General features: G+C 49.4%; 1 protein-coding gene across 13 annotated transcripts in view; it reads right to left on the minus strand.

Annotated features, from left to right (window-relative positions):
• slmapa (sarcolemma associated protein a) overlaps positions 1-24,906 on the minus strand; it is a 192,516-nt gene that overhangs the window by 34,516 nt on the left and 133,094 nt on the right. For 8 of the 13 annotated variants that reach the window (XM_065004686.1, XM_065004679.1, XM_065004683.1 and 5 more), the window contains 3 exons: positions 21,586-21,669; positions 20,021-20,080; positions 4,943-5,143 (listed from right to left, as the gene is read on the minus strand). In XM_065004686.1, the coding sequence (XP_064860758.1) occupies positions 4,943-5,143; positions 20,021-20,080; positions 21,586-21,669 (345 nt within the window). The remainder of the gene's footprint in view (positions 1-4,942; positions 5,144-20,020; positions 20,081-21,585; positions 21,670-24,906) is intronic. The other 5 variants (XM_065004673.1, XM_065004657.1, XM_065004684.1 and 2 more) reach the window with 1 other exon arrangement.

The following is a 24,906-nucleotide window of genomic DNA, read 5'->3' on the forward strand; positions in this document are numbered from 1 at the left end:
TTTTAAGGGGGAGGGGTGAGAAGGATTACTTTATCCTATCCTAGGTATTCCTTAAAGAGGTGGGGTTTCAGGTGTCTCCGGAAGGTGGTGATTGACTCCGCTGTCCTGGCGTCGTGAGGGAGTTTGTTCCACCATTGGGGGCCAGAGCAGCGAACAGTTTTGACTGGGCTGAGCGGGAACTGTACTTCCTCAGTGGTAGGAGGCGAGCAGGCCAGAGGTGGATGAACGCAGTGCCCTTGTTTGGGTGTAGGGCCTGATCAGAGCCTGGAGGTACTGAGGTGCCGTTCCCCTCACAGCTCCGTAGGCAAGCACCATGGTCTTGTAGCGGATGCGAGCTTCAACTGGAAGCCAGTGGAGAGAGCGGAGGAGCGGGGTGACGTGAGAGAACTTGGGAAGGTTGAACACCAGACGGGCTGCGGCGTTCTGGATGAGTTGTAGGGGTTTAATGGCACAGGCAGGGAGCCCAGCCAACAGCGAGTTGCAGTAATCCAGACGGGAGATGACAAGTGCCTGGATTAGGACCTGCGCCGCTTCCTGTGTGAGGCAGGGTCGTACTCTGCGGATGTTGTAGAGCATGAACCTACAGGAACGGGCCACCGCCTTGATGTTAGTTGAGAACGACAGGGTGTTGTCCAGGATCACGCCAAGGTTCTTAGCGCTCTGGGAGGAGGACACAGTGGAGTTGTCAACCGTGATGGCGAGATCATGGAACGGGCAGTCCTTCCCGGAGGAAGAGCAGCTCCGTCTTGCCGAGGTTCAGCTTGAGGTGGTGATCCGTCATCCACACTGATATGTCTGCCAGACATGCAGAGATGCGATTCGCCACCTGGTCATCAGAAGGGGGAAAGGAGAAGATTAATTGTGTGTCGTCTGCATAGCAATGATAGGAGAGACCATGTGAGGTTATGACAGAGCCAAGTGACTTGGTGTATAGCGAGAATAGGAGAGGGCCTAGAACAGAGCCCTGGGGGACACCAGTGGTGAGAGCACGTGGTGAGGAGACGGATTCTCGCCACGCCACCTGGTAGGAGCGACCTGTCAGGTAGGACGCAATCCAAGCGTGGGCCGCGCCGGAGATGCCCAACTCGGAGAGGGTGGAGAGGAGGATCTGATGGTTCACAGTATCGAAGGCAGCCGATAGGTCTAGAAGGATGAGAGCAGAGGAGAGAGAGTTAGCTTTAGCAGTGCGGAGCGCTCCGTGATACAGAGAAGAGCAGTCTCCAGTTGAATGACTAGTCTTGAAACCTGACTGATTTGGATCAAGAAGGTCATTCTGAGAGAGATAGGGGAGAGCTGGCCAAGGACGGCACGTTCAAGGGTTTTGGAGAGAAAAGAAAGAAGGGATACTGGTCTGTAGTTGTTGACATCGGAGGGATCGAGTGTAGGTTTTTTCAGAAGGGTGCAACTCTCGCTCTCTTGAAGACGGAAGGGACGTAGCCAGCGGTCAGGGATGAGTTCATGAGCGAGGTGAGGTAAGGAGAAGGTCTCCGGAAATGGTCTGGAGAAGAGAGGGGGGATAGGGTCAAGCGGGCAGGTTGTTGGGCGGCCGGCCGTCACAAGACGCGAGATTTCATCTGGAGAGAGAGGGAGAAAGAGGTCAGAGCACAGGGTAGGGCAGTGTGAGCAGAACCAGCGGTGTCGTTTGACTTAGCAAACGAGGATCGGATGTCGTCGACCTTCTTTTTCAAAATGGTTGACGAAGTCATCTGCAGAGAGGGAGGAGGGGGAGGGGGATTCAGGAGGGAGGAGAAGGTGGCAAAGAGCTTCCTAGGGTTAGAGGCAGATGCTTGGAATTTAGAGTGGTAGAAAGTGGCTTTAGCAGCAGCGACAGAAGAGGAAAATGTAGAGAGAGGGAGTGAAAGGATGCCAGGTCCGCAGGGAGGCGAGTTTTCCTCCATTTCCGCTCGGCTGCCCGGAGCCCTGTTCTGTGAGCTCGCAATGAGTCGTCGAGCCACGGAGCGGGAGGGGAGGACCGAGCCGGCCTGGAGGATAGGGGACATAGAGAGTCAAAGGATGCAGAAAGGGAGGAGAGGAGGGTTGAGGAGGCAGAATCAGGAGATAGGTTGGAGAAGGTTTGAGCAGAGGGAAGAGATGATAGGATGGAAGAGGAGAGAGTAGCGGGGGAGAGAGAGCGAAGGTTGGGACGGTTGGGACGGCGCGATACCATCCGAGTAGGGGCAGTGTGGGAAGTGTTGGATGAGAGCGAGAGGGAAAAGGATACAAGGTAGTGGTCGGAGACTTGGAGGGGAGTTGCAATGAGGTTAGTGGAAGAACAGCATCTAGTAAAGATGAGGTCGAGCGTATTGCCTGCCTTGTGAGTAGGGGGAAGGTGAGAGGGAGAGGTCAAAAGAGGAGAGGAGTGGAAAGAAGGAGGCAGAGAGGAATGAGTCAAAGGTAGACGTGGGGAGGTTAAAGTCGCCCAGAACTGTGAGAGGTGAGTCGTCCTCAGGAAAGGAGCTTATCAAGGGATCAAGCTCATTGATGAACTCTCCGAGGGAACCTGGAGGGCGATAAATGATAAGGATGTTAAGCTTGAAAGGGCTGGTAACTGTGACAGCATGGAATTCAAAGGAGGCGATAGACAGATGGGTAAGGGGAGAAAGAGAGAATGACCACTTGGGAGAGATGAGGATCCCGGTGCCACCACCCCGCTGACCAGAAGCTCTCGGGTGTGCGAGAACACGTGGGCGGACGAAGAGAGAGCAGTAGGAGTAGCAGTGTTATCTGTGGTGATCCATGTTTCCGTCAGTGCCAAGAAGTCGAGGGACTGGAGGGAGGCATAGGCTGAGATGAACTCTGCCTTGTTGGCCGCAGATCGGCAGTTCCAGAGGCTACCGGAGACCTGGAACTCCACGTGGGTCGTGCGCGCTGGGACCACCAGATTAGGGTGGCCGCGGCCACGCGGTGTGGAGCGTTTGTATGGTCTGTGCAGAGAGGAGAGAACAGGGATAGACAGACACATAGTTGACAGGCTACAGAAGAGGCTACGCTAATGCAAAGGAGATTGGAATGACAAGTGGACTACACGTCTCGAATGTTCAGAAAGTTGAGCTTACGTAGCAAGAATCTTATTGACTAAAATGATTAAAAATGATACAGTACTGCTGAAGTAGGCTAGGTGGCAGTGGCTGCGTTGTTGACTTTGTAGACTAGCTGGCAGTGGCTGCGTTGTTGATTACGTTACGTTGCGTTAAAAGAACGACAATAGCTGGCTAGGTAACCTAGAAAATCGCTCTAGACTACACAATTATCTTTGATACAGAGACGGCTATGTAGCTAGCTATGTAGCTAGCTACGATCAAACAAATCAAACCGTTGTACTGTAATGAAATGAAATTAAAATGTGATACTACCTGTGGAGCGAGGCGGAATGCGACCGGGTTGTTGAGTTCTAATCGGTAGACGTTGGCTAGCTGTTAGCTAGCTAGCAGTGTCTCCTACGTTAAGGACGACAAATAGCTGGCTGCGTTGTTGATTCAGGGGCTAGCTAGTGTTGATTACGTTACGTTGCGTTAAAAGAACGACAATAGCTGGCTAGGTAACCTAGAAAATCGCTCTAGACTACACAATTATCTACACAATTATCTTTGATACAGAGACGGCTATGTAGCTAGCTATGTAGACGGTGGGCGTTAGCTAGCTGGCTAGCTGCTGGGCAGATACGTTAGGACGACGAAATACGATAATTACGCAATTATCTTTGATACAAAGACGGCTATGTAGCTAGCTATGAAGAAATTGCTAAGATTAGACAAATCAAACCGTTGTACTATAATGAAATGTAATGAAAAGTTATACTACCTGCAGACCGAAGTGCAGACCGAAGTGCGGATGCGACTGCTCGCTCCAACATCAGGTGGGTGATTCCCCTCTAATCAGTCCCTGATTAGAGGGGAATCACCCACCTGATGTCTAAAGTCTAAATCAGTCCCTGATTAGAGGAGAATCACCCACCTGATGTCTAAAGTCTAAATCAGTCCCTGATTAGAGGGGAATCACCCACCTGATGTCTAAAGTCTAAATCAGTCCCTGATTAGAGGGGAATCACCCACCTGGTGTCTAAATCAGTCCCTGATTAGAGGGGAATCACCCACCTGGTGTCTAAAGTCTAAATCAGTCCCTGATTAGAGGGGAATCACCCACCTGATGTCTAAAGTCTAAATCAGTCCCTGATTAGAGGGGAATCACCCACCTGGTGTCCCTAAATCAGTCCCCCTGATTAGAGGGGAATCACCCAATCACCCACCTGATGTCTAAAGTCTAAATCAGTCCCTGATTAGAGGGGAATCACCCACCTGGTGTCTAAAGTCTAAATCAGTCCCTGATTAGAGGGGAATCACCCACCTGATGTCTAAAGTCTAAATCAGTCCCTGAATAGAGGAGAATCACCCACCTGGTGTCCCAGGTCTAAATCAGTCCCTGAATTAGTACTATACTCTAATGTACTGGTCTGTATTATACTCATTCTGTAGGTACTGATCTGTACAATACTCTACTTTACCGACCTGTATTATACTCTAATGTACTGATGTGTACTATACTCTGTAGGTACTGATGTGTACTATACATTTACATTTACATTTAAGTCATTTAGCAGACGCTCTTAGGTACTGATGTGTACTATACTCTAATGTACTGATGTGTACTATACTCGGTAGGTACTGATGTGTACTATACTCTAATATACTGATGTGTACTATACTCTAATGTACTGGTGTGTACTACACTAATGTACTGGTGTGTACTACACTCTAATGTACTGGTGTGTACTACACTCTAATGTACTGATCTGTACTACACTCTAATGTACTGATCTGTACTACACTCATGTACTATACTCACTCTGTAGGTACTGATCTGTACTATAATCTAATGTACTGATCCGTACTATACTCTAATGTACTATACTCACTCTATAGGTACTGATCGGTACTATACTCACTCTGTAGGTACTGGATCTGCTTGGCTGACTCCTCAGTCTGCTGCCTGTTACTCCTCCTCTCCTCCTCCAGTAAGGCCTGGAGCTCCAGACACTTCTGCTTGCCTGTGTTGGCCAAGTCCTGGGCCTCCAGCAGCTCTCTGTGGAGGTGGTTAATCACCTGCTCTGTGTCCCCGGGCTCCAGGTTGGCGCGACTGAGCTCATCTGAAGAGAGGAGTGGACAGAGGGGACAGTTAGACAGGGACACAGAGTGGACAACACAGAGTAAGACACCAACCCAGACTCCAGGTTGGCCCGATGGAGCTCATCTGAAGAGAGGAGTGGACAGAGGGGACAGTTAGACAGGGACACAGAGGGGACAACACAGAGTAAAACACCAACCCAGACTCCAGGTTGGCCCGATGGAGCTCGTCTGGAGAGAGGACAAGATAGTTAGACATAGGGACAGACTGAGTCACTCACTCTACAATCTTAAGGTGAATGTCCCTCGTTTCAAGACGCTGAATGGTTCCATAAAAAAAAATCAGGAGGAATCTAAGAGGTGCCAAATAAATGATATCCAGCTCAGGAGTCCAGCTATACATTTGGTTTGCTAACTTGCTAGCTAAGTGGCTAAGTGGCTAAATGTCAAGATCAAACTTCAATGGTTACAGCAGAGACATTCCATCCCTTCCTGGATCAAGATCCCTGTTGAAATAGCGTCCCTTGTGGGCACATTCGGGTAATACCGATCTGCAGGAATGTGTTTGTGTTGCAAAAAAATCACCCAAAATGACCAACCTAAGCTAAAAATGCTTCAGTAAGAGGTCAATGTCCGTGTCTGTCATTTTTGGTTTATCATCCCAGCAACCCCCCTAAGACTAAAGATGAAATTACAGAACACTCACATCTCCCACAAGCAGCAGACTAACACACGGATTCTACGGAGTAATGGAGTCCAGGCCGGTTTGAAAATTAACAGCAGACTAACACACGGATTCTACGGAGTAATGGAGTCCAGGCCGGTTTGAAAATCAACAGCAGACTAACACACGGATTCTACGGAGTAATGGAGTCCAGGCCGGTTTGAAAATCAACAGCAGACTAACACACGGATTCTACGGAGTAATGGAGTCCAGGCCGGTTTGAAAATCAACAGCAGACTAACACACGGATTCTACGGAGTAATGGAGTCCAGGCCGGTTTGAAAATCAACAGCAGACTAACACACGGATTCTACGGAGTAATGGAGTCCAGGCCGGTTTGAAAATCAACAGCAGACTAACACACGGATTCTACGGAGTAATGGAGTCCAGGCCGGTTTGAAAATCAACAGCAGACTAACACACGGATTCTACGGAGTAATGGAGTCCAGGCCGGTTTGAAAATCAACAGCAGACTAACACACGGATTCTACGGAGTAATGGAGTCCAGGCCGGTTTGAAAATCAACAGCAGACTAACACACGGATTCTACGGAGTAATGGAGTCCCGGCCAGGTTTGAAAATCAACAGCAGACTAACACACGGATTCTACGGAGTAATGGAGTCCAGGCCGGTTTGAAAATCAACAGCAGACTAACACACGGATTCTACGGAGTAATGGAGTCCAGGCCGGTTTGAAAATCAACAGCAGACTAACACACGGATTCTACGGAGTAATGGAGTCCAGGCCGGTTTGAAAATCAACAGCAGACTAACACACGGATTCTACGGAGTAATGGAGTCCAGGCCGGTTTGAAAATCAACAGCAGACTAACACACGGATTCTACGGAGTAATGGAGTCCAGGCCGGTTTGAAAATCAACAGCAGACTAACACACGGATTCTACGGAGTAATGGAGTCCAGGCCGGTTTGAAAATCAACAGCAGACTAACACACGGATTCTACGGAGTAATGGAGTCCAGGCCGGTTTGAAAATCAACAGCAGACTATTGAACTCACACGTTCTAATGATGTAACTAAACTGACAAAGTGACGATGAGGGAATGGATCTGGTAGCCAAGTTAACCACCAAATACCTCAGTCACTAATCACTACCAGACGACAGTCCTAGTCTGCGGCCCCAATGGGACCCCCCCATTCCCTATATACAGTGCACTACTTTTGACCAGGGCCAATAGTGCTCTGGTCAACACGCAGTGCACTACATAGGGGAACGGAGTGCCATTTGGGACAGAACCTACTAATGCAGTCAGCCGCATACAGACCTGGAAGGGGAAAGGGTCCCCATTTGAACGATATTGCATGTGGTCCCATATAGTTTAGGGATCACTGAAAGAAGGAGAAGTGTTGTTTCTACAGTAGCACAACAGACAGCGTGAGAGTATTTCAGAAGTTATTGTGTTGAACTCTGAACCTGTTCCCCCCCACCTAGCCCTAACCGCATCAGGCCCCCCACCTAGCCCTAACCGCATCAGGCCCCCCACCTAGCCCTAACCGCGTCAGGGTTGCCCCCCACCACACCTAGCCCTAACCGCATCAGCCCCCCCCCACCTAGCCCTAACCGCGTCAGGGTTGCCCCCCACCACACCTAGCCCTAACCGCATCAGCCCCCCCCCCACCTAGCCCTAACCGCATCAGGCCCCCCCACCTAGCCCTAACCGCGTCAGAGTCCACCCCCCACCACACCTAGCCCTAACCGCATCAGGGTCCCCCCCACCTAGCCCTAACCGCATCAGGGCCCCCCACCTACCCGCATCAGGGTCCCCCCCACCTAGCCGTGTCAGGGCTAGTGTTTTGAACTCTGAACCTGTTCCCCCCACCTAGCCCTAAACGCATCAGGCCCCCCCACCTAGCCCTAACCGCATCAGGCCCCCCCACCTAGCCCTAACCGCCAGAGTCCCCCCCTAACCGCATCAGGGCCCCCACCTAGCCCTAACCGCGTCAGAGTCCACCCCCCACCACACCTAGCCCTAACTGCATCAGGGCCCCCCCACCTAGCCCAGGCTAACCTGAACCTGTTCCAGAGTCCACCCCCCCACCTAGCCCTAACCGCATCAGGGCCCCCCCCTACCCTAACCGCCGTGTCAGGGCTAGTGTTTTGAACTCTGAACCTGTTCCCCCACCTAGCCCTAACCGCATCAGGCCCCCCACCTAGCCCTAACCGCGTCAGAGTCCCCCCCCTAACCGCATCAGGCCCCCCCACCTAGCCCTAACCGCATCAGGGCCCCCCCCACCTAGCCCTAACCGCATCAGGGCCCCCCACCTAGACCTAACCGCATCAGGGTCCCCCCCCCACCTAGCCCTAACCGCATCAGGGTCCCCCCCCCACCTAGCCCTAACTGCATCAGCCCACCCCCCAGCCCTAACCGCGTCAGGGCCCCCCTAGTTCTAACCGCACAGGCCCCCCTAGTTCTAACCGCATCAGGGTTGCCCCCCCCATACTTCAGACCAGGACTCTGTCTGGTGTAATGACTGCTGAAGGGTTGTGTGTTTGATGTGGTTGAGAGTCTTGGAGTGTGAAGGTCCTTTGGGAATGATGTGGTCTGGGGGGGGCAGGGAGGACCACAAGCCAACCATCTCACATCACAGATCACACACCAGATGTTTAACACTGATGTCATGAAGCTGTTAATATCTGCTGATCTCTCCGTTAAAACCAGTAAATGGTGAAGGCGCTGACGTCATCCCCGTGAACTCCCGATGGCGCACGAAGCCCGGGGAACGTTTTGAATTTGAAGGGTGCCATATTGCTGAAAGGCACCCTGAATAATCTCAAAAGGATCATGGGTCGACGTTTTCCTCCTGCCTGAGAGGTTAATGGAGCTGCCATCTTGTGTCACGACATGTTCTTGTCAGAAAGCATCACTATTGGATTCAATATATTTTATATTTGTAGCAAACATCCAAATAATTCACCGCGGGGATACAACTTTTTCATAATAAAGATATTTTAGAGACCAAAAGTGTCAAGTTTGGCCGTTCTGGGAATTGTAATGGACATTTCTAGGGCAGACCTGGGCTTTTGGCACCACTAGGGTTGCTATGCAGCAGCCAATCAGCAGAGCTTGTGACTTCACCCTCCAGACTGGTGCGTGTCAGATGGTGACCAAGGAGAGTATTTACTTTACAGTGACTAACACATATGGCCATTACATATCTATGATGAAATGAGACAATCTACCCTTCCCTCCCTCCCTTCCTTCCCCTCTCTCTCCCTTCCTCTCCAAACCTCCCTCCCTTCCCCTCTCTCTCCCTTCCTCTCCAACCCTCCCTCCCTCCCTCCCCCTCCTCTCTCTCCCTCCTCCAACCCTCCCTCCCTCCCCCTCTCTCTCCCCCTCCTCCAACCCTCCCTTCCCCTCCCTCTCTCCCCTTCCTCTCCAACCCTCCCTCCCCCTTCCTCCCTCCCAACCCTCCCTCTCCTCCAACCCCCCCCTCCCTCCCTCCAACCCTCCCTTCCTCCAACCCTCCCTTCCTCCAACCCTCCCTTCCTCCAACCAACCCTCCCTCCTCCTCCAACCCTCCCTCCCTTCCTCCCTCCCTTCCTCCAACCCTCCCACCAACCCTCCCACCCTTCCTCCCTCCCTCCCTCCCTTCCTCCAACCCTCCCCAACCTTCCTCCAACCCTCCCTTCCTCCAACCCTCCCACCCTTCCTCCAACCCTCCCTTCCTCCAACCCTCCAACCCTCCCACCCTTCCTCCCACCCTTCCTCCAACCCTCCCTTCCTCCAACCCTCCCTTCCTCCAACCCTCCCACCCTTCCTCCAACCCTCCCACCCTTCCTCCAACCCTCCCCCACCCTTCCTCCAACCCTCCCTTCCTCCAACCCACCCTTCCTCCAACCCTCCCACCCTTCCTCCAACCCTCCCACCCTTCCTCCAACCCACCCTTCCTCCCAACCCTCCCACCCTCCCTCCAACCCTCCCTCCCTTCCTCCAACCCTCCCTTCCTCCAACCCTCCCTTCCTCCAACCCTCCCTCCCTTCCTCCAACCCTCCCTTCCTCCAACCCTCCCTTCCTCCAACCCTCCCTTCCTCCAACCCTCCCACCCTTCCTCCAACCCTCCCACCCTTCCTCCAACCCTCCCACCCTTCCTCCAACCCACCCACCCTTCCTCCAACCCTCCCACCCTTCCTCCAACCCTCCCTCCCTTCCTCCAACCCTCCCCTTCCTTCCTCCAACCCTCCCTTCCTTCCTCCAACCCTCCCTTCCTCCAACCCTCCATCCAGGATTGATTAAGTTGTAATATTCTTCCATGTGTCATATAAATAAATACAGGATTCAGTGGATGAAGTTAAACAGTACCAACCAACCAACCTTTATCACTGTCTCAACAGTTCCCTCTAGTGGGGTTCAGTCACACCATGCCTCTCTCTCCCTACCCCCGTCAGTGATGTGTACGCCGAGGAACTACAAGCTTTCCACCTTCTCCACTTCGGTCCCGTCGATGTGGATATGGGGGTGCTCCCTCTCCTGTTTCCTGTCCATGATCAGCTCCTTTGTTTTGTGGATGTTGAGTGACAGGTTATTTTCCTGACACCACACTCCGATGACACTCGTCATTGTTGGTAATCAGGCCTACTTATTTTTGTCGTCTGCACAGTCATGGGTGAACACGGAGTACAGGATGGGGCTCAGCATGCACCCTTGTGGGGCCCCAGTGTTGAGTATCAGTGGAGGTTCCGACCCAGGACCCAGAGTTTAATGATGAACTTGGAGGGTACAATGGTGTTGAATGCTGAGCTGTAGTCAATGAACAGCATTATTACATAGGTATTCCTCTTGTCCATATGGGATAGGGCAGTGTGGTTGTGATTGCGTCATCTGTCGACCTATTGGGTCGGTAAGCAAATTGCAGTGGGTCTAGGGTGTCAGGTAGGGTGGAGGTGATTACGATCCTTAACTTGACTCTCAAAGCACTTCATGGTAACAGAAGTGAGTGCTACGAGGCGATAGTCATTTAGTTCAGTTACCTTTGCTTTCTTGGGTACAGGAACAATGGTGGCCATTGTGAATTAAGTCGGGACAACAGACTGGAATAGGGAGCGATTGACTATGTCCGCAAACACATTAGAACGAGGCTCGGGATGCCGTCTGGGCCGGTAGCGAGGGTTAACACGCTTAAATGTCTTACGTCGGCCACGGAGCAGGAATGCCAACAGTCCTTGGTAGCGGGCCGTGTCGGTGGCACTGTGTTTTTCCGCGTCAGGGTCCCGTCGGTGTCCGCCACGTGGCTGGTTTTCCCTTCGTAATCCGTGATTGTCTATAGACCCTACCACATCGTGTCTGAGCCTTTGAATTGATACTCCACTTTGTCTCAGTACTGACTTTCTGCCTGTCTGATTGCCTTACGGAGGGAATAACTGTTTATATTTTGGCCATATTCCCAGTCACCTTGTCATGGTTAAATGCAGTGGTTTGCGCTTTCAGTTTTGAGCGAATACCGCCGTCTATCCACGGTTTCTGGTCTGTCAGTCTGTCTCTCATAATGAAAGCAGTTGAGATATACAATGGATCTGAAAGCAGTAGACTTGGCAGACTGACTGAACACCAAACAGTCCTGGGAACAGAGGCCAAGGTTAGCCCTGCCATTAAAAGCCAGACTTATCAACATGGAGTTGATAACACGATCCTGATGAAGTCATCAGTTGACCTCAGACAGACTAAAAACAACGATGTCAGATAAAAACAGGGGTTCAGTGTGATGATGAATGTAATGACCGACCTGACAGACAGACCGCTGCCAGGGCTTCTGTTCCGGCGGGGATATTACAGAGACAATTAGAGGGATCAGAGTAAACACAGTCTCACAGACAGTCTCACACACACACACAGTCTCACAGACACACACAGTCTCACAGACACACAGTCTCACAGACACACAGTCTCACAGACACACAGTGTCACAGACACACAGTGTCACAGACACACAGTGTCACAGACACAGTCTCACAGACACACACAGTGTCACACACAGTCTCACAGACACACACACACAGTGTCACACACAGTCTCACAGACACACACACAGTGTCACAGACACAGTCTCACAGACACACACACGCACAGTGTCACAGACAGTCTCACAGACACACACACGCACAGTGTCACAGTCTCACACACAGTGTCACAGTCTCACACACACAGTGTCACAGTCTCACACACACAGTGTCACAGTCTCACACACACAGTGTCACAGTCTCACACACAGTGTCACAGTCACACACACAGTGTCACAGTGTCACAGTGTCACAGTCACACACAGTGTCACAGTCTCACACAGTGTCACAGTCTCACACACAGTGTCACAGTCTCACACACAGTGTCACAGTCTCACACACAGTGTCACAGTCTCACACACAGTGTCACAGTCTCACACACAGTGTCACAGTCTCACACACAGTGTCAGTCTCACACACAGTGTCAGTCTCACACACAGTGTCAGTCTCACACACAGTGTCAGTCTCACACACACAGTGTCACAGTCTCACACACACAGTGTCAGTCTCACACACACAGTGTCAGTCTCACACACACAGTGTCAGTCTCACACACACAGTGTCAGTCTCACACACACAGTGTCAGTCTCACACACACAGTGTCACAGTCTCACACACACAGTGTCACAGTCTCACACACACAGTGTCACAGTCTCACACACACAGTGCCACAGTCTCACACACACAGTGTCACAGTCTCACACACACAGTGTCACACACACAGTGTCACAGTCTCACACACACAGTGTCACAGTCTCACACACACAGTGTCACAGTCTCACACACACAGTGTCACAGTCTCACACACACAGTGTCACAGTCTCACACACACAGTGTCACAGTCTCACACACACAGTGTCACAGTCTCACACACACAGTGTCACAGTCTCACACACAGTGTCACAGTCTCACACACACAGTGTCACAGTCTCACACACACAGTGTCACAGTCACATATAGTCACACTCATGTTTTCGGTAAAAGTATTCAGACTCCTAGACTTTTTCCACATTTTGTTACGTTACAGCCTCATTCTAAAATCGTATATTTTCTGCCCCTCAATCTACAATACCCCACAATGACAAAGCAAAAACATATATTTACATAAGTATTCAGACCCTTGTCTATGAGACTAAATTGAGCTCAGGTGCATCCTGTTTCCATTGATCATCCTTGAGATGTTTCTACAACTGGATTGGACTCCACCTGTGGTAAATTCAATTGATTGGACATGATTTGGAAAGCACACGCCTGTCTATATAAGGTCCCAAGGTGACACCTGTTGATACTGCAGGTACATCTTCTATTCTAGCACAAGGTGACACCTGTTGATACTGCAGGTACATCTTCTATTCTAGCACAAGGTGACACCTGTTGATACTGAAGGTACATCTTCTATTCTAGCACAAGGTGACACCTGTTGATACTGCAGGTACATCTTCTATTCTAGCACAAGGTGACACCTGTTGATACATCATCTATTCTAGCACAAGGTGACACCTGTTGATACCGAAGGTACATCATCTATTCTAGCACAAGGTGACACCTGTTGATACTGAAGGTACATCTTCTATTCTAGCACAAGGTGACACCTGTTGATCCTGAAGGTACATCTTCTATTCTAGCACAAGGTGACACCTGTTGATACTGAAGGTACATCTTCTATTCTAGCACAAGGTGACACCTGTTGATCCTGAAGATACATCATCTATTCTAGCACAAGGTGACACCTGTTGATACTGCAGGTACATCTTCTATTCTAGCACAAGGTGACACCTGTTGATACTGAAGGTACATCTTCTATTCTAGCACAAGGTGACACCTGTTGATACATCATCTATTCTAGCACAAGGTGACACCTGTTGATACTGAAGGTACATCTTCTATTCTAGCACAAGGTTGTGGCGAAATCTGCTCGGAGCCTTCACCGTGCACTGCCACTTTAAGAGCGCATGAGCAGTAAGGAAGGAGGCGATAAAGAGTTCGTTCAGCTCTTTGGGGAGGAGCTATTGGGTGGCGCGACAGTTTGATTGTGCTGTGCTGCAGAAGTTGTTTGTTTTCATCGTTTGTAGTTTATAAAGTATTTAACTCAATCATCGGTGTGATCGCTTTAGATCGTGGTTGTTTTTGTTTGGGACCGCGCCCGTTATGGATCGCATGGATTCGTAGCAACATTGTTGCGAAGCTTTAACATACAAACCAACAAACCATCGGACAGTCAGACGGTACACGGCAGGCCTGAAGACCACAGCTAAGATTTCTCTTTTTCTCTCTCTTTCTCTTCCCTCTCGTTCCAGTGCTTTACCCTGCAACAGACTCTCTATTTTTCAAATGCACTTCCCCTTGAAGTTCATTAGAGCTGGACTATTATTGCCCTGCCAGAAGTATTTTGATGGACATTTTAGTTAAAAGGGAGGTTGCTTGCAAGTTGTGTATTGTTATGTGAACTGTATTGAGGTGAGGTGTACTAATGACATGTGGCCGAGAAGACTGGACATTTTTAAGGCCTTTGTTGTGTCGATGAACACCCCCCACATTCATACCCTCTGCACTCACCCACTAGAAAATAATACAGATTATTGTAAATCCTATGTTGATGACTGGGTTCGTTCTTGTATGAAGTTGCTGTTGAATTGCTCTGCCATTATTAGTATTATTGTATGAGGTATTCTTGTTTAGGTTACCCCTGTGCTGTGATGTGGGTTTTATATGGTGTGTATTCTCTTTTCTCTCCACTGGCTATCTGGTAAACAGGCTACACTCTAGGCAGTCTCTTCTGCTGATGTGTGTGGGTCTGGTAGTGGTACTCTCTCTATTCTACTCTTTTCCTTTCGGCATGGTTAATACCTGCCTGGCGCCCGAACAAAATCTTTCTTTACCCCTCTCTAATAAATACCGCTACAAGGTGACACCTGTTGATACTGAAGGTACATCTTCTATTCTAGCACAAGGTGACACCTGTTGATACATCATCTATTCTAGCACAAGGTGACACCTGTTGATACTGCAGGTACATCATCTATTCTAGCACAAGGTGACACCTGTTGATACTGAAGGTATATTAAATGCAAAAACACAGTGTTGGAGAAGAAAGTAAAAGTGCAATATGTGCCATGTAAGAAAGCTAACGTTTGAGTTCCTTGCTCAGAACATGAGAACATATGAAAGCTGGTGGTTCCTTTTAACAGGAGTCTTCAATACTACCAGGTAAGAAGTTTTAGGTTGTAGTTATTATAGGACTATTTCTCTCTATACCATTTGTATTTCAAATACCTTTGACTATTGGATGTTCACTATAGTATTGCCAGTGTAATCTCGGGAGATGATAGGCTTGAAGTCATAAACAGCGCTGTGCCTCAAACATTGCTGGCAAATGCAGGAAAGTGCTGTTTGATTGAATGCTTACAAGCCTGCTGCTGCTTATCAGACTGCTCTATCAAATCAGACTTCATTATAATAAATAAACACACATACGAGCCTCTGGTCGTTAATAAGGTCAAAACCGGAAACTATCATATCGCAATCTAAACGTTGATTCTTTCAGTGAAATACGGAACCGTTCCGTATTTTATCGAACGGGTGGCAACACAGTCTACATATTGCTGTTACATTGAAGGTTGTGCAATGTTATGTCATAATTATGTACAATTCTGGCAAATTAATTACGGTCTTTGTTAGGAAGAAATAGTCTTTACACATTTCACAACGAGCCAGACGGCCCAAACTGCTGCATATACCCTGACTCTGCTTGACAGGACGTAAGAGAAGTGACACCATTTCCCTAGTTAATATTTCCTGCTAACATGAATTTCTTAACTAAATATGCAGGTTTAAAAAAATATACTTGTGTATTGATTTTAAGAAAGGCATTGATGTGTAGGTTCATTTGTGCAACGACAGTGCTTTTTTTCCGCAAATGCGCTTTTGTAAAATCCTCACCAGTTTGGCGAAGTTGAAGTAGGCTGTGATTCGATGATAAATTAACAGGCACCACATTGATTATATGCAACGCAGGACAAGCTAGTTAACCTAGTACTATTGTCAGCCATGTGTAGTTAACTAGTATAAGATAAAGTTTAATGCTAGCTAGCAACTTACCATGGCTCCTTGCAGCCACAAGGTCCTTTTGATGCTTGTCACGTAACAGGTGGTCAAGCCTGCCACGCAGTCTCCCCATGGAGTAACAGGTGGTCAAGCCTGCCACGCAGTCTCCTCGTGGAGTAACAGGTGGTCAAGCCTGCCACGCAGTCTCCTCGTGGAGTAACAGGTGGTCAAAGCCTGCCACGCAGTCTCCCCATGGAGTAACAGGTGGTCAGCCTGCCACGCAGTCTCCTCGTGGAGTAACAGGTGGTCAGCCTGCCACGCAGTCTCCTCGTGGAGTAACAGGTGGTAAGTCTCCTCGTGGTGGTCAGCCTCCTCGTGGAGTAACAGGTGGTCAGCCTGCCACGCAGTCTCCTCGTGGAGTAACAGGTGGTCAAAGCCTGCCACGCAGTCTCCTCGTGGAGTAACAGGTGGTCAAGCCTGCCACGCAGTCTCCCCATGGAGTAACAGGTGGTCAGCCTGCCACGCAGTCTCCTCGTGGAGTAACAGGTGGTCAAGCCTGCCACGCAGTCTCCTCGTGGAGTAACAGGTGGTCAAGCCTGCCACGCAGTCTCCTCGTGGAGTAACAGGTGGTCAGCCTGCCACGCAGTCTCCTCGTGGAGTAACAGGTGGTCAAGCCTGCCACGCAGTCTCCTCGTGGAGTAACAGGTGGTCAGCCTGCCACACAGTCTCCTCGTGGAGTAACAGGTGGTCAAAGCCTGCCACGCAGTCTCCTCGTGAGTAACAGGTGGTCAGCCTGCCACACAGGTGGTCAGCCTGCCACAGTCTCCTCGTGGAGTAACAGGTGGTCAGCCTGCCACGCAGTCTCCTCGTGGAGTAACAGGTGGTCAGCCTGCCACACAGTCTCCTCGTAGAGTAACAGGTGGTCAGCCTGCCACACAGTCTCCTCGTAGAGTAACAGGTGGTCAGCCTGCCACACAGTCTCCTCGTAGAGTAACAGGTGGTCAGCCTGCCACACAGTCTCCTCGTGGAGTAACAGGTGGTCAGCCTGCCACACAGTCTCCTCGTAGAGTGCAATGTAATCATCCATAATCCACGTCCAAAACGCAGATAACCCATTGTTATGAAAAACTGTAGTCACATGATCATATACCTTCAGTATCAACTAGAGGTCCGCCCATTAATTAATATGGGCGGACCTCTAGTTGATACTGAAGGTATATGATCATGTGACTACAGTCAACTGCTGATAAATGCAATGGCTTGTTGTTGTTGTTGAGACTTTGTCAACTCCACAGCTAAAAGGTGACCGTTAACCAAAGTGAACTTGCCAGGAGTGTTCCCCGACTAGCCACGTTCGGCCTCTGACCTCCCTAACTCGACACCCCCCACAAAGCTCTCCCTAACCCGACACCCCCCACAAAGCTCTCCCTAACTCGACACCCCCCACAAAGCTCTCCCTAACTCGACACCCCCCACAAAGCTCTCCCTAACTCGACACCCCCCACAAAGCTCTCCCTAACTCGACACCCCCACAAAGCTCTCCCTAACCCGACACCCCCCCCCACAAAGCTCTCCCTAACCCGACACCCCCCCCCCACAAAGCTCTCCCCTAACAGGACACCCCCACAAAGCTCTCCCTAACCCGACACCCCCACAAAGCTCTCCCTAACCCGACACCCCCACAAAGCTCTCCCTAACAGGACACCCCCCACAAAGCTCTTCCTAACCCGACACCCCCACAAAGCTCTCCCTAACTCGACACCCCCACAAAGCTCTCCCTAACTCGACACCCCCACAAAGCTCTCCCTAACTCGACACCCCCACAAAGCTCTCCCTAACTCGACACCCCCACAAAGCTCTCCCCAACTCGACACCCCCACAAAGCTCTCCCTACCCCGACACCCCCACAAAGCTCCACATAGTCAGGAGTACCAGCGATGAGACACATACCACACCCTGCCAGGTTGGCTGGCCTGATATCATCCAAATGGCTCCCTATATAGTGCACTACTAATAGCCATAGGGCTCTGGTCAAAAGTGCTGCATAATATAGGGAATAGGGCTCTGGTCAAAAGTGCTGCACTATATAGGGAATAGGGCTCTGGTCAAAAGTGCTGCACTATACAGGGAATAGGGCTCTGGTCAAAAGTGCTGCACTATACAGGGAATAGGGCTCTGGTCAAAAGTGCTGCACTATATAGGGAATAGGGCTCTGGTCAAAAGTGCTGCACTATATAGGGAATAGGGTGCCATTTGGTAACACCTGTACTGAACACAAGGGGCGCTAATTTCAAACCTCACTGATACTCAGTAATCCGAAGGATAGTAATGCTAAACAAGTACAAGCAAATTCCATCTAAATGCTAACGAGCGCATTTGCGAACATACAGTCTCTGACAAACTATATGCAGGAAGGACATCCCAGTTCATAAAGTTATACAACTAAAAAAAAAAATGGTACACAGTTTGTTGCACGAACAAAACCAATATTAAACAGCAAGGCTCTTGTCCCAGGAGGGGATGTCTCTGCTGTTACCAAGAGAAGCTTGATTTTGGAAGGCGCTAACCACTGAGCTAGGTAACAAGCTACTAGGTTAGAAACCCAGCGGGTAAATATCTAGTAGTGAATTCCCTACTGTAACTAGATCACCTGGCGCCTGCTGCACAACAGTGACTCCCCAAACATGTGATTGGGGACTACCGGTAAGCGTCATCATGAAAAATAGGTTTAAAGAAACGCAAACCTGCTTTATATCCTAACATATTGCACACAGACTGCAGGTATTTACTTAAATATAAGCTACAAATATTAACATTTTTGAAGACCGTATTGACAGTATAAAAATTTTAAAACGTGGCCATTTCCAAATACCCCGGTTTACGGTACTCTGCTTTACCAGTACAGAACTTATCTAATCAAAATGTTCATCGTACAACATCCCCATCACTGGCAGTGAACCACTGTTGAAGTGAACAACTGTTGAAGCGACCCACTGTCGAAGTGAACCACTGTCGAAGTGAACAACTGTTGAAGCGACCCACTGTTGAAGTGAACAACTGTTGAAGCGACCCACTGTTGAAGCGAACAACTGTTGAAGCGACCCACTGTTGAAGCGACCCACTGTTGAAGCGACCCACTGTTGAAGCGACCCACTGTTGAAGCGACCCACTGTTAAAGCGAACAACTGTTGAAGCGACCCACTGTTGAAGTGAACAACTGTTGAAGCGACCCACTGTTGAAGTGAACAACTGTTGAAGCGACCCACTGTTGAAGTAGTGACCCACTGTTGAAGTAGTGAACCACTGTTGAAGTAGTGAACCACTGTTGAAGTAGTGAACCACTGTTGAAGTAGTGAACCACTGAACCACTGTTGAAGTAGTGAACCACTGTTGAAGTAGTGACCCACTGTTGAAGTAGTGAACCACTGTTGAAGTAGTGAACCACTGTTGAAGTAGTGAACCACTGTTGAAGTAGTGAACCACTGTTGAAGTAGTGAACCACTGTTGAAGTAGTGAACCACTGTTGAAGTAGTGAACCACTGTTGAAGTAGTGAACCACTGTTGAAGTAGTGAACCACTGTTGAAGTAGTGAACCACTGTTGAAGTAGTGACCCACTGTTGAAGTAGTGACCCACTGTTGAAGTAGTGAACCACTGTTGAAGTACTGAACCACTGTTGAAGTAGTGAACCACTGTTGAAGTAGTGAACCACTGTTGAAGTAGTGAACCACTGTTGAAGTAGTGAACCACTGTTGAAGTAGTGAACCACTGTTGAAGTAGTGAAGTAGTGAACCACTGTTGAAGTAGTGAACCACTGTCGAAGTAGTGACCCACTGTCGAAGTAGTGAACCACTGTCGAAGTAGTGACCCACTGTCGAAGTAGTGACCCACTGTCGAAGTAGTGAACCACTGTCGAAGTAGTGACCCACTGTCGAAGTGAACCACTGTCGAAGTGAACCACTGTCGAAGTGAACCACTGTCGAAGTGAACCACTGTTGAAGTGAACCACTGTTGCCTCCACACAACACGATTTGATGTCAACCACACTAACGCATAATAAACTAGCCTTAACCAATATTGAGAAGTAAATCTATATTCATATATATAAAAATGTATTACCTTTGAGCAGGGCGACCCTGTTCTGTGGCTCGTTCAGCTCATGATCATCCATGTTTCCGTCTACACAGAGAGAGAAGAAGACAGAGAGAGAAGAGGAACAGAGAGAGAAGAGGAACAGAGAGAGAAGAGGAACAGAAGAGAAGAGGACAGAAAGAGAAGAGGACAGAAAGCGAAGAGGACAGAAAGAGAAGAGGAACAGAGAGAGAAGAGGACAGAAAGAGAAGAGGACAGAGAGAGAAGAGGACAGAGAGAGAAGAGGAACAGAGAGAGAAGAGGAACAGAGAGAGAAGAGGACAGAAAGAGAAGAGGACAGAGAGAGAAGAGGACAGAGAGAGAAGAGGAACAGAGAGAGAAGAGGAACAGAGAGAGAAGAGGACAGAAAGAGAAGAGGACAGAGAGAGAAGAGGACAGAAAGAGAAGAGGAAAGAAAGAGAAGAGGACAGAAAGAGAAGAGGACAGAGAGAGAAGAGGACAGAGAGAGAAGAGGAACAGAGAGAGAAGAGGAACAGAGAGAGAAGAGGACAGAAAGAGAAGAGGACAGAGAGAGAAGAGGACAGAAAGAGAAGAGGAACAGAGAGGATTAACAGTGAGCTGGGACCAGACCAGGCCAAACAGCCAAACTAAATCAATAGCCATCCTGTGGTTCTGCTCGGGATAGAGATTCATGAGCAAGCCATGCTGATTATGTCCGTGTTAGAATTGATTAACATAAAACGTTTTATTTAATTTTTTACATTGGTTACCATCTTATAAACATAGTGAAGACTGGTTGACGTTATGAATGAATATAAAAAGTCATTTAACTACGTCAGTCCTTAAAATTAAATAAAAAAATATCAACATACCTGTCAACTTAGAAATAGTTAGACCATTAAAAATTCACTAAAAAAATCTAGTCTTGTTAATATAATAAAAGGTGTTACCAGTGTCTGGTTGTTCAAGGTGTTACCAGTGTCTGGTTGTTCAAGGTGTTACCAGTGTCTGGTTGTTCAAGGTGTTAACAGTGTCTGGTTGTTCAAGGTGTTAACAGTGTCTGGTTGTTCAAGGTGTTACCAGTGTCTGGTTGTTCAAGGTGTTACCAGTGTCTGGTTGTTCAAGGTGTTACCAGTGTCTGGTTGTTCAAGGTGTTACCAGTGTCTGGTTGTTCAAGGTGTTACCAGTGTCTGGTTGTTCAAGGTGTTACCAGTGTGTCTGGTTGTTCAAGGTGTTACCAGTGTCTGGTTGTTCAAGGTGTTACCAGTGTCTGGTTGTTCAAGGTGTTACAGTGTCTGGTTGTTCAGTGTCTGGTTGTTCAAGGTGTTACCAGTGTCTGGTTGTTCAAGGTGTTACCAGTGTCTGGTTGTTCAAGGTGTTACCAGTGTCTGGTTGTTCAAGGTGTTACCAGTGTCTGGTTGTTCAAGGTGTTACCAGTGTCTGGTTGTTCAAGGTGTTACCAGTGTCTGGTTGTTCAAGGTGTTACCAGTGTCTGGTTGTTCAAGGTGTTACCAGTGTCTGGTTGTTCAAGGTGTTACCAGTGTCTGGTTGTTCAAGGTGTTAACAGTGTCTGGTTGTTCAAGGTGTGTTACCTGACGTGTCGTCACTGCTGCGATCTTTGCTGGGACTTAGTGTATCTGACATGTCCGACTCCTTAGCATCCACTAGGTTTTCTACTGGACAGAGGGACAGACCACTTACAACAGAACTACCAAACTAATAAAACCACATGAGATCAAATGTAACAGAATGTCAAGTAGGTTTAAGTCAATAAGCAATATTGAAACAGTACACACGACACCCCCCCCTCCCCCCCGTTGCTTCAGTTGGCTTGCTCCCCTTGTTTCCATCCATCCATGGTCATGTATCTGCCTGCCGGGGGGTATGAGGTGTGGTCATCTATCTGTCTGCCAGGGGGTATGAGGTGTGGTCATCTATCTGCCTGCCGGGGGGTATGAGGTGTGGTCATGTATCTGCCTGCCGGGGGGTATGAGGTGTGGTCACCAGGGGGTATGAGATGTGGTCATCTATCTGCCTGCCAGGGGGTATGAGGTGTGGTCATCTATCTGCCTGCCAGGGGGTATGAGGTGTGGTCATCTATCTGCCTGCCAGGGGGTATGAGGTGTGGTCATCTATCTGCCTGCCAGGGGGTATGAGGTGTGGTCATCTATCTGCCTGCCAGGGGGTATGAGGTGTGGTCATCTATCTGCCTGCCAGAGGGTATGAGGTGTGGTCATCTATCTGCCTGCCAGGGGGTATGAGGTGTGGTCATCTATCTGCCTGCCAGGGGGTATGAGGTGTGGTCATCTATCTGCCTGCCAGGGGTATGAGGTGTGGTCATCTATCTGCCTGCCAGGGGGTATGAGGTGTGGTCATCTATCTGCCTGCCAGGGGTATGAGGTGTGGTCATCTATCTGCCTGCCAGGGGGTATGAGGTGTGGTCATCTATCTGCCTGCCAGGGGTATGAGGTGTGGTCATCTATCTGCCTGCCAGGGGGTATGAGGTGTGGTCATCTATCTGCCTGCCAGGGGGTATGAGGTGTGGTCATCTATCTGACTGCCAGGGGGTATGAGGTGTGGTCATCTATCTGACTGCCAGGGGGTATGAGGTGTGGTCATCTATCTGCCTGCCAGGGGGTATGAGGTGTGGTCATCTATCTGCCTGCCAGGGGGTATGAAGTGTGGTCATCTATCTGCCTGCCGGGGGGTATGAGGTGTGGTCATCTATCTGCCTGCCAGGGGGTATGAGGTGTGGTCATCTATCTGACTGCCAGGGGGTATGAGGTGTGGTCATCTATCTGACTGCCAGGGGGTATGAGGTGTGGTCATCTATCTGCCAGGGGGTATGAGGTGAGGTCATCTGACTGCCAGGGGGTATGAGGTGAGGTCATCTGACTGCCAGGGGGTATGAGGTGTGGTCATCTATCTGCCAGGGGGTATGAGGTGAGGTCATCTATCTGCCTGCCAGGGAGTATGAGGTGTGGTCATCTATCTGCCTGCCAGGGGGTATGAGGTGAGGTCATCTGACTGCCTGCCAGGGGGTATGAGGTGAGGTCATCTGACTGCCTGCCAGGGGGTATGAGGTGAGGTCATCTATCTGCCTGGGGGTATGAGGTGAGGTCATCTGACTGCCAGGGGGTATGAGGTGAGGTCATCTGACTGCCAGGGGGTATGAGGTGTGGTCATCTATCTGCCTGCCAGGGGGTATGAGGTGAGGTCATCTATCTGCCTGCCAGGGGGTATGAGGTGAGGTCATCTGACTGCCAGGGGGTATGAGGTGAGGTCATCTGACTGCCAGGGGGTATGAGGTGAGGTCATCTGACTGCCAGGGGGTATGAGGTGAGGTCATCTATCTGCCTGCCAGGGGGTATGAGGTGTGGTCATCTATCTGCCAGGGGGTATGAGGTGAGGTCATCTATCTGCCTGCCAGGGGGTATGAGGTGTGGTCATCTATCTGCCAGGGGGTATGAGGTGAGGTCATCTATCTGCCTGCCAGGGGGTATGAGGTGAGGTCATCTATCTGCCAGGGGGTATGAGGTGAGGTCATCTATCTGCCTGCCAGGGGGTATGAGGTGTGGTCATCTATCTGTCTGTCTGCCAGGGGGTATGAGGTGTGGTCATCTATCTGCCTGCCAGGGGGTATGAGGTGTGGTCATCTATCTGCCAGGGGGTATGAGGTGTGGTCATCTATCTGCCAGGGGGTATGAGGTGAGGTCATCTATCTGCCTGCCAGGGGGTATGAGGTGTGGTCATCTATCTGCCACGTTTTATCAGCTCGGGTTAATAAAGTAGCTCAAAAACATTTGTCATCTTCTGCTGCTTCCCTCACTGGAACCGGGCCTGGTCCGTGTGAGAACGCCCCAGGTCCATTTCAGAACTGGTCTTTTTGGACCCATGACGCATACAGCTGCAACTCAGTGTCAATCTCCATGAGTATACTTGCTATTTGGACTTGGTCTTGATATTGTGATTGGACATTTTTACTGCACGAGGGAGCTGGCAATACCAGCATTGAAATTGGAAACAGGTGCGTAATCTGGCGTGTGTGTGTGTGTGTTACGTAATCTGGTTACGTAATCTGGTGTGTGTGTGTGTTACGTAATCTGGTGTGTGTGTTACGTAATCTGGTGTGTGTTACGTAATCTGATGTGTGTGTGTGTGTTACGTAATCTGGTGTGTGTGTGTGTGTGTGTTACGTAATCTGGTGTGCGTGTGTGTTACGTAATCTGGTGTGCGTGTGTGTTACGTAATCTGGTGTGCGTGTGTGTTACGTAATCTGGTGTGTGTGTGTGTTACGTAATCTGGTATGTGTGTGTGTGTTACGTAATCTGGTGTGTGTTACGTAATCTGGTGTGTGTGTGTGTTACGTAATCTGGTGTGTGTGTGTGTTACGTAATCTGGCGTGTGTGTGTGTTACGTAATCTGGCGTGTGTGTGTGTTACGTAATCTGGCGTGTGTGTGTGTTACGTAATCTGGCGTGTGTGTGTGTTACATAATCTGGTGTGTGTGTGTTACGTAATCTGGTGTGTGTGTGTTACGTAATCTGGCGTGTGTGTGTTACGTAATCTGGCGTGTGTGTGTGTTACGTAATCTGGCGTGTGTGTGTGTTACGTAATCTGGCGTGTGTGTGTGTTACGTAATCTGGCGTGTGTGTGTGTTACATAATCTGGCATGTGTGTGTGTTACGTAATCTGGCATGTGTGTGTGTTACGTAATCTGGCATGTGTGTGTGTTACGTAATCTGGTGTGTGTTACGTAATCTGGTGTGTGTGTGTGTTGAAATTGGAAACAGGTGCGTAATCCGGCGTGTGTGTGTGTTACGTAATCTGGCGTGTGTGTGTGTTACGTAATCTGGTGTGTGTGTGTTACATAATCTGGTGTGTGTTACTGTAATCTGATGTGTGTGTGTGTTA

This window comes from Oncorhynchus nerka, linkage group LG2 (genome assembly GCF_034236695.1).
Source record: "Oncorhynchus nerka isolate Pitt River linkage group LG2, Oner_Uvic_2.0, whole genome shotgun sequence".
Taxonomy (NCBI): Eukaryota; Metazoa; Chordata; class Actinopteri; order Salmoniformes; family Salmonidae; genus Oncorhynchus; species Oncorhynchus nerka.